The sequence below is a fragment of the Chelonia mydas genome, chromosome 7, assembly GCF_015237465.2.
Source record: "Chelonia mydas isolate rCheMyd1 chromosome 7, rCheMyd1.pri.v2, whole genome shotgun sequence".
Taxonomy (NCBI): Eukaryota; Metazoa; Chordata; order Testudines; family Cheloniidae; genus Chelonia; species Chelonia mydas.
This window is the reverse complement of record NC_057853.1, coordinates 45280280-45295313: the sequence shown is the minus strand read 5'-3', so window position 1 is coordinate 45295313 and position 15034 is coordinate 45280280. Positions and strand designations below refer to the sequence as shown.

The following is a 15034-nucleotide window of genomic DNA, read 5'->3' as shown; positions in this document are numbered from 1 at the left end:
CCCCTGGCTGGGATGATTTAGCTGGGGACTGGTCCTGCTTTGAGCAGGGGGTTGGACTAGATGACCTCCTGAGGTCCCTTCCAACCCTGATATTCTATGCTTATTAAGCAATGTTTCTGCCACTGACTTGCTGTGTGGGCTTGGGATTCTTTGTGCCTTTCCATACTGATTGTACCCCCCCCCCCCCCATCAGTCCAATGAGCCTGACCCTCAGGTTTAAAGCCCTCTTTACAAGGAGTTCCGTAGTTCAGAATGCTCCTGGTTGGGTGGGGCTGTGAATAGGAATGGGAGGGTGGGATTTCAGCCCCATTCCTACAGGGATCAGCTGTTGGAGAATTGATGGAGCTGGAGAATTGATTCCCTTTAGATATTGCCTGACAGCTTGCCGACAGGGTGGGATTTGTGCTGCTCTTCCCACACCGATGCAACACCACACGTGCAAGTGGTTTTTACAAAGGTGCAGCATGCCTGCGCTGGGGTTTGTCCCACGACTCCTCTATTGGCGCCAGAGTTTCTATTGCCACTGATGCAATTAATTCTCAGATGCAATTAATTCTTTGCTGGCCCAAGCCAGCAAAGCCGAGTGGATTTTTTTTTTTTAAAGATTTTTTTTGAAAAAATTTTAAATTAGATTTTTTTATTTAAAATCAGACATTTTTTATTTTGTTACTTACATTATAGCATTTTTCTTTTTAAAAATAAACCTGTTTAAAAGGAAATCTGATTTTAACCCAAAATATGTTAAGGCCGAAACTTATTGGCGTTTAGTTGTAAATGCGAAACATGCTTTGATAAGAGATGTTTATGTGGCCAAAACGTTTAAAGTTGTTTTGTTTACTAAAAATAAATTGTATTTGCCGTTGTGTGTTTAATTCAATTCCAGTTACCATCCTAATGCAGCTCGGCCCAAATCATGAGCCAAAAGCTAATTCTGTTGTAAATAAGCAATATATCATTCACCATTTCCAAACATACTAAAAGTGTACAAGTAACAAGAATCTGAAAATAATAAGCTACAGAATTGCTTAAATAAATGTTTATAGTTATTGTGTACCCTCCGACGTAGCAAAAAGTTGTAACGTGTCTAGTGCAAAGACTCTAGTTTTAAATCAACATGTTTTAAATGATTACATCAACCAGTGAGAATGCACATTTCTTTAGGAAGTAACTGAAATGCAAATGGAAAAGTTCATTATAATCAATGAGTTAAATCAAGGCTTCCCATCTGATGATTGAAATCATGATTTAAATCACTGACTTCAATCACCTTGACTTAAAACAATCTCCCAGGCAGCAATGAGAACTGCAGAGGCTCAGCACATGCAGGCCAAGAGCCCAGATTCTTGGCCATGCATTTAGCAGGGCTGAACAGAGATGCAAAATTCCTTCCTTTCTGTTTTCAGCTGGAAGTGGCACCAGAATCTCTCCCAGCAGAACATGCTCCCTGGAGGGAGGAGCAGCTTTCCCTGCTGAGAGAGGAGCCCCCGGCCAGAGAATCCACCAGCATGCCAGCCCTGGTCTTTAGCAGGCGGCACCTCTCCACTGCCCCTGCCCTGCTGACTTGGATTCTCCTGCTGAGCATTGGGAATGGTGGTGCCTGGAAGCAAGATGTCCCTCGCCTTCGCCTCTCCTACAAAGGTAGGGGGAGCCTGCGGCTGATCAGCCCTGCAGTCAGAGCCAGGATTTCCTTGGGGTTCATGCCCTGTTCTGAATGATCTAGAAGCAGCATCAGGTAGCCAAGCTGACTGGCAGCTAGTGAGGCCAGGGCTGGTGGGAATGGGTCGGGGGAGGAGGATCTGGACTATAGGGTTTGGGTGGGGCCAATATCAGCCCTACAATGGGGCTTCTTGCCCTGCAGTAGTTGTGGCCAGTGAGGCACCAGAACCCGACAGGCTGAGCTCAGCTGACTGCAGTATGGCCTGGGAGGACACCAGCATGGCCAGAGAGCTCAGAGAATGCCACCACCCCAGGGGGCTCAGGCAATGCCCATCTATCTGCTGCTGTCAGGGATGGGGGTTGGAAAGGGAATGGCCCAGAGGGGAAGTCTCGGGCTGCCCTTGGGGCACAGGAGGGGATCTAAAAATACCCCATTTCACCCTGAGACTCAGCGTACAGTGCTTTATAATGTTCCATGTACTGTGTAACGCACAGGGGCAGGGCCAGCCCTCGCCATGGGGAAACGTCACACACTGCAGGAGGCCTTGGGCAGCCTCTAGCTACACAGGCCACGCAACAAAACACGTTGTTCAATTGCATGGGGGAAAGCGTACGGACTTCAGTGTGAGGGCGGGAACAGAGTCAGCCTGAGTTCACCTGGGAGGAAGCATGTCTAGTGGTTAGAGCAGGTCACTGGGAATCTAGAGAGCCAGCTTCTGCCACTGACTCAGTGCGTCGCCTCAAGCGAGTCACTTAACTCAGCTTTGTGAGGCTCAGTCAACCAAGACCCAAGACATGGATGCAGGGAGGCTGCATTCCCTGTCCTCTGTGGTACAGAGCTCTGTGGGGGCTCCCTGCAACCCCAACCCCAGCACTCTTATGGTGGGCCAGGGAGGAACTGGGGGATCTGCAGGCTACACAGCTCCACTGCCCAGCACCCTGCAAGGAAGGGGCGATGGCAGCCCAGAGAGGTGGCAGCAGCTATGGAGCAGAGTCATTGCTGCACTATGGCCTGGGGCAAGGGTTCCTACTCAGTGCCCAGCCTGTTTACTCCAGCTGTGTGGGAGGGAGTGAGGATTCACCCTTCGTGCTGCCGGAGATTTAGCTCTCGTCACAGCCCCAAATTCTTCTCTGTAGGGGTGAGTTCACACACCACAGCGTCAGCCCTCGGCCTCTCTGCTGAGGCTCCCAGCGCAGCAGCGGGTTTGTGAAATGGGCACACATCCACAAGGAACTGGACTGAAACCCTCAGCTGGTCTCACAAAGGGGCCACCAGACAGGCATCATGCTGAGTTCCTTTTAGGGACACAGGGATTGCCAGACCGGCTCACTCCCGAGGTCCATCTAGCCCAGCGAACTGGAGGCCAGCACCAGATGCTGCAGAGAAAGGTGCAAGAATCTGGTGCTTGGTAGTGAGAGCTTGGCTCAAACCATGGGGGCTAATATCACTTCCAGAAGTTTTGCTCTCATCAGTTATGTTAACTAGCTAGCCTCGTTATCCATATAGACAGTTCTTAACTTCCTGGGGCAAGACAAGCTGATTGTACATTGGAGGAAAGCTTGGGTCAGTTTTGGATTTCCCACCTTTCCGTTTCATTGATGGTCCCCTTGTTCACATGTCATGAGGCAGAACAGAAGTTCCCAGTCTCCCTTCTCTATCCCTGTCAAGGTTCCTTCCCCACTCTGAACTCTAGGGTACAGATGTGGGGACCTGCATGAAAGACCCCCTAAGCTTATTCTTACCAGCTTAGGTTAAAAACTTCCCCAAGGTACAAACTTTGCCTTGTCCTTGAACCCTATGCTGCCACCACCAAGCGTTTTAAACAAAGAACAGGGAAAGAGCCCTCTTGGAGACATCTTCCCCCAAAATATCCCCCCCAAGCCCTACACCCCCTTTCCTGGGGAAGGCTTGATAAAAATCCTCACCAATTTGTACAGGTGAACACAGACACAAACGCTTGGATTTTAAGAACAATGAAAAATCAATCAGGTTCTTAAAAGAAGAATTTTAATTAAGGAAAAGGTAAGAGAATCACCTCTGTAAAGTCAGGATGGTAAATACCTTACAGGGTAATCAGATTCAAAACATAGAGAATCCCTCTAGGCAAAAAACCTTAAGTTACAACAAGACACAAAAACAGGAATATACGTTCCATTCAGCACAGCTATTTTACCAGCCATTAAACAAAAGGAAATCTAACTCATTTCTAGCTAGCTTACTTACTAACAGAAGTTCTGAGACTGCATTCCTGATCTGTTCCCAACAAAAGCATCACGCAGACAGACAGACCCTTTGTTTCCCCCCACCTCCCGATTTGAAAGTATCTTGTCTCCTCATTGGTCATTTTGGTCAGGTGCCAGCGAGGTTACCTTAGCTTCTTAACCCTTTACAGGTAACAGGATGTTGCCTCTGGCCACAAGGGATTTTATAGCACTGCATACAGAAAGGTGGTTACCCTTCCCTTTATATTTATGACAATCCCATTCATGGTTTTATAGCCTTTCATAGACACGTAAGGCTGGAAGGGACCTTGAGAAGTCCTGCACTGTGGCAGGACCAAGCAAACCTTTATCACATCCCCTCCTATTCGTCTCCTTTCTAAGGGGACAATCCCAATCTTTTCAGTCTCTTCTGAGGAGAGCCGTTCCAGGCCCCTCCCTGAACCCCTGCTAATTCTGCAACTGGACCACATCTGCCCTTGACCTTCTTTCAGCTAGCGACATAAAGATGATGATTTATCTAGTTATTTATACTGCACTCATCACCGGGGTATGCAAGCACCCATCCTAATGGTGCGATATTTCGATGCCACAGCTACTGACAACACTCTTACATTCATGTACCACATAGCCCCTTTCAGCCAAAAGGATTCTGAAGCATTTTACAGACTTTGTGGAGGGCTCCAAGGCCCAACAATGATATGCAGCCACCTCTGGTATAGAATGCACTAGCTCGTGAACAGCACACAGCAAAACTACACAACAGCTTAGAGGATGGGGGAGTGAAGACTAATCTGCATAGCTTACTCATGAGTTGGGATCCAGCCAGGCTGCTGGAATTCAGCATTCCTGCTCTCAGGAAAACCGGCATGGGCTTGTAAGGCAGAGGCCCAACTCACCAGCCAGTGCCTCCGAGACCTCGCAGCCTTCACTGCCTTTCAGTCCCTTTTCTTCAGGACTTGGCTTCTGCTTTTTCCAAGTAAAACAGTTTAACCTTAGCTCCACATGTAAATCAGGACCTTCCCCTGACCCAGGGTCTCCTGTTGGCCGCTCTTCCACACCCCAGGCCTTTTGCCTGGGAATTAAGGCAAGCTGCTCTACTCCCTTCTGCTGGAGATGGCTTTACACCCTCAGGCCGCCCTTTATACTCCCGCAGGCCTGGCTCTGAGTCACAATCTTCTCCTACGTGACCCCCTTCAGCTGGGAAGGTGGGCTGAGCTCCCACCCCCTTAAAGGGCCAGCTCAGCCTGAGACAGGGCTCTTTAATGACAAAGTGGTCGGGACGCTCTCTGATTTTCACCCAGCAGCATCATAGCACACCCTAGCTCCATGCTGGGCCATTGGATCAGTGCAGACACAGATGAGCACCACTTACTGAACTGCCCCACCAGCAATGCTACCATAGCCAGGCTTCCTTGGAGGCCTCCCATCCAAACTCCAGCCAGGCACAAGCCTGCTTAGTTCACACTAGCTGAGGACAGTGGTTCTGCTGCAGGAAGAACTCGGATGACGGTGGTGGCCTCAGGGCAGAGGTGAGGACCACGGGTGGCACGTCAGGGCAGGGCAGGGATGACACCTGTGACCATAGGTCTCCTCTCACTCCCAGAGAAGAGAGCCAGTTGCTTGGCTGTCTAATTGAGGTGCAAGGGGGACTTAGACTGGATGCTCATCAAACATAGAGCTCCCCAAAACTCTGTCTCCTGGACGCCAAGCCTGAGGTAATGGCGCACTGGCTGTGGTCTAGGGGTGATGTGCTCTCAGTACAGAACTGACTGGGCAGAGACTGGCACTCAAGCCGGGAGATGCCTTGGGGGTTTGCGGGGAGCCACCAGAACTCAGGCTTGAAACCAAGGACCACAAGGGAGTGGGGGGAGAAGTTGGCCCTGGTCAGGGCTGCCTGCACACACTGTCTGCCACGCAGCATCCGGTGAGGAAGCACAATGCTCCAGAGCAGGTCACCGCTGGGCGATTGCCAGCATCGATAACACGTCTCAGAAACACAATGGCTAGATCTTCCTTTCCTTGGCCAGGCGGGAGCAGAGATTGTTTGGAGGAGAGGACCGAGGAGGGCTTCCTTCTTCAAAGCCAGAGCGGCCCTCGTGCTGTGGGCAGAGCTGGGAGAGGAAGCTCCCAGCCTCAGGCCGGCTTAGGGACAACGCAGACAATGGCAGGAGGTGTGACTCACAGACCACACGTAGCAGGGTCAAGGCCACAACGGCCTGACAAGTCTAGGTTTCAAAAACCCCAGAGGAAAGAAACCTCCCAGACTCCCTCCGCCCCAGAGCCTCTTGGGAGCCGAGCTATCGTCAGAGCCCCGCATGGGGGAGGGGCGTGGGCTGAATGGGGGTGGGGAGAAACACAGACAGGCTTTCGGAAAGGAAATGACAGACCTAAGGCAGAGAGAGCAAAGGAAGGATGGTGCACAGGGGAACACGGCGCAGAACAATAAGGCTAAGCAGCAATATGACCCCTCACACCACGATAACGCCATCGGAGGGCTTATAATAGAATGCCGGCCTTCCTGAGAAAATCCACACAACTGCTCCTGTGACAGACGTGGGAGGGCCTGAACTAGGGACCTCCAGAGCTGAAAACATGAGCTGCCTGAACTCTGGGGCTGCATGCAACCCCTTGTATCCCATTGATAGTCACAGAGGGGGACCTGTACCACATGCACATCAGTAAGTTACATTACTGGACGGGAAGCACTACCAGCCTCTTGGTGTTTGGCCTGCGCTGATCGGCATTCAGAAAGTGAATGCTACTTCAATCAGCTTCAGACAGGCCAGCGTTGAAGCCAGCTGAAATCCTGGACTGGGCTGTGTCTTTCTATCTGGGATGGTGTCGTTACTCTGGGCTTACATATCAGCAATGCAGTTACACCTTAACGCTGCGTGATCTGCTCTTAACATAGAGGGCTGAACGTTCCAGGCGACCGGACGCGGGCTACAGAGCCCTTTGCCTGCAGGTCACTGGTTCACAGATTGTTAGGGGCTGGACGTTGTTACCATTGGCTGGTTGGTTGGTGGTGTAGGCGCACAGTGAGTTCATGGGCCTCATTCCTGTTCCCAGCAGGCAGTTATCCGTATCACGCACCACTAAGTGGCCCCAATGGACTCCTTTCACACTGGCAGCAAAAGGCAGCAAAAGGCTTGATTCAAATCCAGACTGTCCCCATGCTTTTGGGGTGTTCGGCTCAGGGTTTCAGCGCCGGCCCGTCTGCGATGGGAGGAGAGAGAATGCTCTCCGAGAAGAGCAATGCTTCAGGCCCGGGAGGCACTCGGATGCCCTCGTGGTGAGCACAGTTCAGGGGAAGGTTGGGCAGAGATGCTCAGCAGGCTGCAGTGGTTATGGGGGACCTGGCCAGGAATGTAAATATGCTTGGGGGGATAATGATGCCTCATCTGCAGATAAGGAGCGGGTACCTGGGCTCTCCCAGCCACACACAGTGGGGATCTCCCTGCTCCACCCCTTTCCCAGCCCCTCAGACTTCCTGTTTAACTGATCAGTTCCCTGCCCAGGTTTGTTTCATGAGTGGGACAAACTGGGTCAGATTCCCACCCACCTCTTCATGAAGGGAATGGGACAAGCCAAGCTACAGGGAGGAGGATCTGAAACTAGAGATCATGGCGATGGAGTTAATGCTGCAAGTGCGGGACAATTCATCCTGCCTGGAAGCCAGATTGAATCTTAGCCCCAAAGAACACAGCGGGCCTGAGCGAACCCCACCATGAATCCTGGCTGACCTCTCCCCTGCCCATGAGGGAGGTCAGAAGGTGAAGCAGTGCTAATGGGAGCGTCCTGGGCTCTATCGCCCTAGGGACCCCATTGCATTACTCTGGTTAATTAAGCAGGGTGGGGGAGTGTATTGGATAAACCTTTGACCTGCCCCTGCCCCTCACTCTGTTCTGTATCCTGAATGGACCTGGCCTACATTTCACTCTGGGTGAGCAGGGTCAGGGGAGCAGCCCTGCCTCCAGGGAAACATCCAGCCTTTTCAGAGGCCGGTGAATGCCTTGTGGCTCTGGGTCCTGCCCAGCTCCCGTCTGGGGTCGCTCACAGGGCAGCGATCATCAGCTTGGGGGAGGGCGAGTTCCCCACTCTGGCTCATTCGGACTGTGCTCACCTGCCCCGTTCCAACAAACACTGGACTCCAGATTCCCTGGGCAGATTTGAAAAGTTTTGTCCTCGGCATGGGGGTGGGGAAAGCACACAGCGGTCGCCAGGCTGCAGCCAGGTAAACGGCACTGGAGATATAGCTAGCAAGTGATGATGCCAGCCGTAAGAAAGTGCACGGTGAAGAATGCCTCCCCTGGCTAGTTATAAGACACTCCCAGCAAGAATGATTAGTGGCAAGGAACTTCCCTGGCTCGCTGTGTATGAAATGACAGGCCCGGTCATTAGCCAGACTGAGCTGGGCTGAGCGGGGAACTGATTTGCCATTGAACTTCCTTGACTGAAGCGCTCTCTTCGTACAGAGACTGAGAACAAGCACCTGCCTGCTGCAAATGCTGCGGCTGCTCCTTGCCCTGCTGGGCTGAGCAGATGTCAGTGGAATTTCCAGCTCACTGCAGTTGTCCTGAAGAAAAAGAGGTCCTGGCTTCCCCTGTCCCCTGGGAATGGGGTGACAGGGAAAGAGAAACAGTCTACAATCCCATGGCCTGTTTTAGCATGTCTCTCCATGCATCCCATCTCAGGCACCCGTGCCCCCACATACACAGATCCACACCTGCACAGACACATGCTGGCGTGCTTGCTTCCCAGACAACCAAGTTCATCCCATCTTTGTGGATTTCAAGGTCCTGCACAGATTCTCCCAGACCTAGGACTCGCATCTCATCTCCTACGCATCCCCAGCCCCGTCACTCAGCCAGTAACGCCTGCCTCGTCTCCCCTCTTGTTTCCTTCTTCCACTCCTGTCTTCCGACCTTCCTCCAAGCCCCCTCAGCCTCTCATGACCTCGCAGTGCAGTGGGCCAGCACTCTTGCCTCAGTCAGATTCCTCCAAGAGACATAGGAAAGTGATTGGTTAAGGGTTTTAAATGCCCTAAGGTGACTCTTCCCTCTGGGCCTCCCATCACTTCTTGTCTGTCTGCATCAGTCTTCTACTGAGTAACCTCTCCAGGGCAGTGGCTGTTTTGATGTTTGGGTTTTGTACAGCGTGTGGTCAGCACTTAACCAGAGCAAAACTCCATGCACATCCCTGGAACAACAGGGGGGTGGATTTGGCTGTGTCCCCCAGACTGATACATGTCTCGTTAATGCCCACGCAGCCCCCTATCCAGGCTCAGGCTAGACTGGGCAATGTTTCAGGGACGATTAGCCAAGGTGGAAGATTTCCCCCACCCCACCCCAAGCACCCCTGGAACTCAGCCAGGAAGGGGGAGCCAGACGCCTGAGGCTCAGAAGTGTCCCCACAGGTGAAGATGAGGTGGTTGTGGGCAAGAGAGAGAGTACGGCCAGACGGCCTCATGTCGCTGCTCCCCATGTGCGTCCATGTCTCCTGATTGCTTTGCAGCAGACGAGCGATTCCTGCTGTTAGCCAAGGGGGATGTTATAGCAATGGGAGAGCGAGCTGGGTTCCAGTCCAGCTCATGCCTAGGGCACTCAATCACCACTCGGTCCATCGCCTTGGCTGTCGCGTGCAAACAGAACGGGGGGGAAGAGGAGGATCGGGAGCCTGGCAGTGGCTGCCCAGTCCTGCCCCCTCGCCTGAGGGCACTCACCCTGCTAGCACTTTCTCCAAAGCAGCACCGAGTCCGTGCTCCTGTGTCCGCTGGTGGGTGGCAGGAGGAGTGGGAGGTGGAGGAGTGGGCTTTGCGCTGGCTCCTCTGCTTCGTTCAGCCAATGTTGCTCCCAGGAATCTTGCCATCCGGGGCTTGGCTGTCAGCAAATGGCTGCTCTAAAAGCTACTTTCTGAGCTGGACTAATCCAGGGCTTAAACTCCCCTACAGTTTCAAGGGGGAGGGGAAGAGCTGCCAGATCCCCGCTGGCTCAGCAGTCTGAAGGCACATCTGCTGAGGGACACTGAGGCTGAGGAATGGTGCGGGATGGACCAAGGAGCAGTAGGGGGAGGTTAAGAGTGTAAGCTCCCTGGGGCAGGGACTGGCTGGCTCTGTGCAGAGCAAAGCATGTGGTCAGTGCTTAGCAAATAAAGGAGAAGACAAGCAGGGGCAAAGAGAGGCTGGGGACTGGGGAATACTCTCCCTAGAGAAGCGGTGACAGCCCCGTCCATTGGGACGTTAGCAGTAGAGCAGAACAGACAAAGTATTGGAACATGCCCCTGCAAACGGATTCCACGGTGCAATGGCGCCAGGAAATCACCTCCTGGGGCCTTGCCACCTCCAGTTTCTGTGCTGCTCTCACCCGCCTGTCCCAAGGACATCTCCCCCGAGCCGGCCTGGGCCAGGGCTGGGGAACGCTGCGGTTCCCCAGGAGAGAGAGGGAGATGGACTTAGAAGCTGTCGAGATTCCACTTGACCCAGGAGGTGGGGCCCAGCTCACCTAGGGAAATGAGTCCCGCAACACCACAAACAACCACCCCGTAAATCAAGCAGCAGCCACCGGTTTAATACAGCCTTTAATTTCAAGGCTACTTTCACCAGGGGAATGACTGAGGGCTTTTCTATAGAAACTCCACTGAGCCTGTGCTCAGGGATCCCTCCACTAGAAGTGCAAAATGGACCCGTCCTGCATTCTCAGCCCGCAGTGCCCGGGGAACAGGACTGGGGAGAATTGGGGATTTGCTGCAATGGTTAAAATTCTTCCAGGCCCCATGGCGCCATTGAACTGCAAGGTCAGTGACACTCGAAGCTGAGCTGCCATGACCCTGGGTGGGCCCAACTATAGCAGCTGCTTGTCTCCTGTGGGGCCAGCCAGCTGTCCTGACCTGTGGGACACTCCGCTCTCTGGGAGGGAACAGCAGGCCAGGACTGCCAGAGGCCACACTGGTTACTGGCCAGACGTGGGCTGGGCCATCTTGCCCTGGTGTCGGGGAAAGGGCAGCTACTAGCAGTGCTTGCTGTCTCCCATGGGTGGGGGCAGGGGTAATGCTCGCTATCCCCTGGGGTAGTGCAGTCCTTCCCCAGGGCGCACGGGTATGGTGTTCAGGGTAGCAAGGACTCCTCCGGGGTCGGAGTAAAGAGGACTTTCCTGGGGAGAGTGCGGGATCGGGTGGGGTAGTGCTCACTATCTCCTGGGGGAGGGATGTGGTCAGGGCTCCCTCCTGTGTATGGGGGTGACAGATCCCTCCCCCTTTGCTCTGCAGACCTGCTGAGATCCAACAGCTCCCGCCTGTTGCTGGGCTCAGGGGACGGGCTGGCCTTCCAGTCCTTCCTGGTGGATGAGACCAGGGCGTGGCTGATGGTGGGAGCCAAAAACCACATCTTCCTGCTGCATCTGGACAGGCCAAATGAGGAGCCTCAGAAGGTCAGTGCCGGGTGGGCATGGAAACGCGGTCCCGAGGCAGCCCAGCTTAACCCTTCCCAGCAGCCTGGGGAGCCGGGAGCACAGCTGTGCGTGCCGGAGGGGGCACCGGTACTGCAAAGTCAGCGACCAAAGGCCTGTTATGCACTGCCATTAAGGGGGGGGGCATTACACCCAAGAGCATGCAAGTCCTGGTGCACACTGCAGCCCTCAGGGTGGCATTTGCTCATTCACATTGCCCCACGGAGCGGCACCGCTGGCTGGCTGGGCTATGATTGTATGTACTGACACGCACCTGCCCTTGCTTAGCACACGTCAGGGAAGCAGGATGGAGCATGGCGCGCTCTTGGGGAGCAGCTCCAGCCCCCTTTGCGCAGCCCGATTGGTGCAGGACCACGGAGGAGGAGGAGAGGAGGCTGGAGTAACACTCCCAGGCCGGTGCTTTCTCTTGCAGGTTTTCTGGCCAGCCCGCAAGGAGCAGGTGGAGCGCTGCCGGCTCGCTGGGAAGAACGCAGAGGTAAAGCAGGACCCCAACATCCTTGTTCAAAGTTCAGTGAGCCAAGGCCCAGGCAGGAATCTGCCTGACCCACGTGAGTCCACCCTGCCGAGAGCAGGAGGCTCATGGATCTGTAGCCAGTGGGAGCTCAGGCTGCCGGCACAGCTCCCTTCGACCCAATGTAACCTTTAACAATGGGGACAGTAAGCATACAGCTTTGGTCGGGGCCACCAGGCCACTGGCCTTGTCCCCAGGGCTAGTGATAGCCAGACATCGCCCACTCTTCTGGGCATCAGCAGACCTATGGAGAAGCGTACAGCAAAGGGCGCCAGGGCGTTCCCGTGCCCTGGGGAGGGGACATGCTGGAGACCAGTGTTAGAAGAGGTGAGGGGGCTCCAGGGGCAGGATCTGGAGCACAAAGGCCCAGGGCCATGGTGCTGGTGTTTGAAGGAACCTTTTCTTCCCGAGCAGACAGAATGCGCCAATTTCATCCGGCTTCTCCAGCCCTTCAACAGGAGCCACGTGTTTGCCTGCGGGACTGGCTCCTACCAGCCTGTCTGCGCCTTCGTCCAGCTCGGATCCGGGGCACAGGTGAGAGAGACCCTGGAGGGTGAATTTGCCTGGGCCAAGGGCAGTGAGAAGATCCCAGGGTGTGCCTTCATCCCCACTGGGCTCCATGGTGAATCCCAGGGTACCCACTCTCTCCTCTCTGGTGGGGCATGAGGAATTGCAGGGGAGGGGCGCACAATCTCCTAGGTGGTGCAAGAGGGACCCCAGAACCTGCCCGTGCCAAGCTCTGCACCTAGCGCAAGGAACCTGGTAGCACGTTTTGTACAGGTGGCATGAAGGACCTCAGGAGGGGGGCAGCGTGAGGGGGCCTAGGAGAGGGTGCTCACTCCCCTTTCTCCCCCAGCAGCAGGAGGGAGGCATTCCTGCAGCGGGACCCTGGGGCACACGCACCCCTCGTAAGGGTCAATCCTCTCCAGACATCAGCTGCTCCCAGGCCAACAGCAGCTGAGCGACCCAGGCCAGGCCCTTAGTCTCTCACCAGATGAGCTTAACCCGGCCAGCTTGGGTTGGTGCCCAGCAGCATCTCTGCCTGGTCATACCCCCAAGACCTTCCCTGTATTATGAGCTCTTAGGGAACAGGGACCGTGTCTGCTTCTGCCCCCGGCCCCGTGAACACACCCATCCGATCCATACTAAGTGCTGCTAACTTGGCAGTGGCCGGCCGAGCGGGCCCAACGTGGCTCAGACCCCAGCATACAAGCATGTGCATCTGACACAACGTGGACTTTGAAATCTGGCAGGACTGCCCCAAAGCCGCTCAGATCAGTTCACTCCCAGCCTCTGCCTGGGCCAAAATCTCCCCTTTAACCCCTGCAGGAGCCGGGGGGCTCCCCTATACAGCTGGTGGCCAACTCTGTGGAATCTGGGAGAGGCAAGTGTCCATTCAGCCCCCACGAACCTTTCACTGGACTACTCATAGGTAAGAGGAATGGGGGGGGCAGGAAGAGGGGCCTAGATACTGTGGTGATGGGCGCATTAGAAATGAAGAAGGGTTAGACAATCAGCTCCATCCCCTGCCAATGATTCCTAACCCACATCCCGCATTCAGCTGTGGTTTCTGCCAGAGTGGAACCTGCAAGCTCCCTTTCACGGGGGAGCTCAGCCAGATGCCCAGGCAGGTGTGAAAGGCCAAGGCAGGATGTTAGCGCTGACAGGGACTAGGCAAGGAGTGCCTGGCTGCACAGCGTCATCACAGCCGAGCTTCTTACCTGGCACGGCTGATCTGGGGCTGGAACTACAAGCTGCCCAAGCTTGTGACTAGCTAGATCTAAGAGTGGAAGGCCCATTGGAGGTTTGGGCCAAAAGAAATCTGATGAGGTTCAATAAGGATAAGTGCAGGGTCCTACACTTAGGATGGAAGAATCCAATGCACCGCTACAGACTAGGGACCGAATGGCTAGGCAGCAGTTCTGCGGAAAAGGACCTAGGGGTGACAGTGGACGAGAAGCTGGATATGAGTCAGCAGTGTGCCCTTGTTGCCAAGAAGGCCAATGGCATTTTGGGATGTATAAGTAGGGGCATAGCGAGCAGATCGAGGGACGTGATCGTTCCCCTCTATTTGACACTGGTGAGGCCTCATCTGGAGTACTGTGTCCAGTTTTGGGCCCCACACTACAAGAAGGATGTGGATAAATTGGAGAGAGTCCAGCAAAGGGCAACAAAAATGATTAGGGGTCTAGAGCACATGACTTATGAGGAGAGGCTGAGGGAGCTGGGATTGTTTAGTCTGCAGAAGAGAAGAATGAGGGGGGATTTGATAGCTGCTTTCAACTACCTGAAAGGGGGTTCCAAAGAGGATGGCTCTAGACTGTTCTCAATGGTAGCAGATGACAGAACGAGGAGTAATGGTCTCAAGTTGCTGTGGGGGAGGTTTAGGTTGGATATTAGGAAAAACTTTTTCACTAAGAGGGTGGTGAAACACTGGAATGCGTTACCTAGGGAGGTGGTAGAATCTCCTTCCTTAGAGGTTTTTAAGGTCAGGCTTGACAAAGCCCTGGCTGGGATGATTTAACTGGGAATTGGTCCTGCTTCGAGCAGGGGGTTGGACTAGATGACCTTCTGGGGTCCCTTCCAACCCTGATATTCTATGATTCTATGATCTGTCCGACAGCAGTCGAAGGCTGCCAATCTTGGTTCTGGAGCGTGATAGAGGCACTAGATTGTGCAGGAGGAGGCTATAATAAGACCCTCTCCTGGCCCAGGGTGGTAGGTAAGGAAATTGGCATTCCCTGCCGAGCGATGAAGGGAATTGGTTTCATCTGCCCTGTATTTAGTTATTGCTAAGCTGTTGGTTCGTTAGGTGTTCGTTCTTGTTTTAATGCCGGAGAATTTCCAGCCCTCATTGTGTGGAGTGGAGTATTTACCTGGGGTTACCGTACTCAGCCAGCCAGTCCAAGATGCTGCCCCTGGCTCCGTGGCCACCCACAGTAGCTCGTCAGAGCCGGCACATGTACCTCTCCCCACGCTGGGAATTACGCCTTCAGCCGCAGCGTAGTCATACCCTCAGAGCGCCTCACTCTCCCTCCCCAGCGACTGCCTTGCACAGCCTGCCTTCAATTCGCAAAGCATTCACAGGGGAAGGCGGCAGATCCGCAGCAACCTTGGCCCCCTCTGAGACCCGCTCCTGAGCAGGGAATGCACAGGCTGCCTGGAGAAAAACCGACCCTCG

At 54.1% G+C, this 15034-nt stretch overlaps 1 protein-coding gene across 2 annotated transcripts in view; it reads left to right on the top strand.

Annotated features, from left to right (window-relative positions):
• Positions 1-15034, top strand: part of LOC102945954 (semaphorin-3D) — a 44542-nt gene that overhangs the window by 19269 nt on the left and 10239 nt on the right. Inside the window, exons 2-6 of one of the 2 annotated variants that reach the window (XM_037905556.2) lie at positions 1404-1638; positions 11143-11303; positions 11755-11817; positions 12268-12387; positions 13183-13285. In XM_037905556.2, coding sequence (XP_037761484.1) covers positions 1506-1638; positions 11143-11303; positions 11755-11817; positions 12268-12387; positions 13183-13285 — 580 coding nt within the window. In that variant the 5' untranslated portion in view covers positions 1404-1505. The remainder of the gene's footprint in view (positions 1-1403; positions 1639-11142; positions 11304-11754; positions 11818-12267; positions 12388-13182; positions 13286-15034) is intronic. The other variant, XM_043550372.1, reaches the window with a different exon arrangement.